We start from the raw sequence: 1,412 nt of genomic DNA, 5'->3' as shown, positions 1-1,412 counted from the left end.
TCGGCCACCACAGCTCCTTACTGGAATAGGTAGATTAGGCTTCATATATTTACAGCACTGTTTCAGAAGTTTCCGAACTGCTAAAACTGGAATCATAGGCCCAACACAATATTCACCACTGGCCTACCACAGCCAATCAGAGCACCACTAGCTTACCCACAGCCAATCAGCTTCTGACTGACGGGCTGCTGCTAGCCGCATGTGAAAGATATGATGCTGACCAAAGCCTTGGGCGTGTTCCTGGCCGCCGCCATGCTGTGCACCCTCACGTCCGCACTCCCAGAGTTCATCGACGAGATTCCCAACGGCATGAGAGTCCCCAACCCTTGTGGATCCTCCAACGTGCCGTTCTTCACCGTGGGTCACCAAGACATGAGCGGCGGAGGGGCTCTGAACGCTTTTGGACAGGACTTCCTGGACGCCGGGAACAAGGTACATTACGTCTTGTTGAGTTGGTTTTTTGTTTGTTTTTTGTTGCTGTTGTTGTTTTGGGTAAGTGTGTTACGGCGCTCGCAACTGCATAAGGTCATATGAGCGCGCGGGACACATTTAACTTCTTCAGTTGGTAGGAAATTTTGAATTTTGCCCGGGTAGCGGCCGAAGCCTACTGTTATCGATTTTAGACCACCAAGGGATCTTTAACGTGCGCACGGGCCCTCCGAGATTTTTCGCCCTTGTCCGAGAAGACTTGGTGCACATATTTCCTACCAGAAGATCAGGGATGTGGCTGAAAGACAGCAGTAAGAAGGAGCCAAGGAGTAGCAGTAGAAAGGCTGCAGAAAGAGTCAGGAGCCCAGAGGAGGGGCTAAGGAGGTGAAGGGGTGGGGGTAGAAATACAAGACGAAATAGATAGATAGAGAGATAGATAGATAGATAGATAGATAAGTAGATTAGACTTCTTGGAAAAAGGTACGTACGTCTTGTTGTTGTGTTGTATGTTAGAGCTAGAGCTGTAGTAGGTATAGTTAATGGATGGATGGATGTTCATTTGCATACATCATGCGTAATCACAGTAGGTTAATTCCCATTGACTACTTTTCGCGACGTAACCCATAGCTTATGTTAATAGAAGACAATCTACGCAATAATATGTAAGCATCCGATCTGATTATCATTTACTAGCCTTATTTCTGCACATTCATTTATATGTCTTGTTCTTTGTTTTTTCAATCACTGAAGGTAGGTAATTAGGTTTTCTTGACTCAACACAGCAAATTCGAGTGGCTGAGGAAAAAACCAACAGTTTGAGAGTCTGCAGGGAAGGGCAAAGAAATACAGATATCGTCTTTGCGAGATCAGCTCACTGACCCTTTCGTTGCGGTGTTCAGAGTGCTGACGGTTATTGGGCCGTCGGTGGAGAGGAGACAAGGACGAGACCAAACTCCTAAAATCATATATATATATTTTTAAAA

General features: G+C 46.0%; 1 protein-coding gene across 2 annotated transcripts in view; it reads left to right on the top strand.

Annotated features, from left to right (window-relative positions):
- Positions 1–24: 24 nt before the first annotated feature.
- Positions 25–1,412, top strand: part of LOC101853247 (temptin-like) — a 2,174-nt gene continuing 786 nt past the window's right edge. Inside the window, exon 1 of one of the 2 annotated variants that reach the window (XM_013085107.2) lies at positions 25–432. In XM_013085107.2, coding sequence (XP_012940561.1) covers positions 211–432 — 222 coding nt within the window. In that variant the 5' untranslated portion in view covers positions 25–210. The remainder of the gene's footprint in view (positions 433–1,412) is intronic. The other variant, XM_005102860.3, reaches the window with a different exon arrangement.

Source organism: Aplysia californica, unplaced genomic scaffold (genome assembly GCF_000002075.1).
Source record: "Aplysia californica isolate F4 #8 unplaced genomic scaffold, AplCal3.0 scaffold00345, whole genome shotgun sequence".
Taxonomy (NCBI): domain Eukaryota; kingdom Metazoa; phylum Mollusca; class Gastropoda; order Aplysiida; family Aplysiidae; genus Aplysia; species Aplysia californica.
The sequence above is the reverse complement of the archived record's forward strand: the minus strand, read 5'-3'. Positions and strand labels throughout refer to the sequence as shown.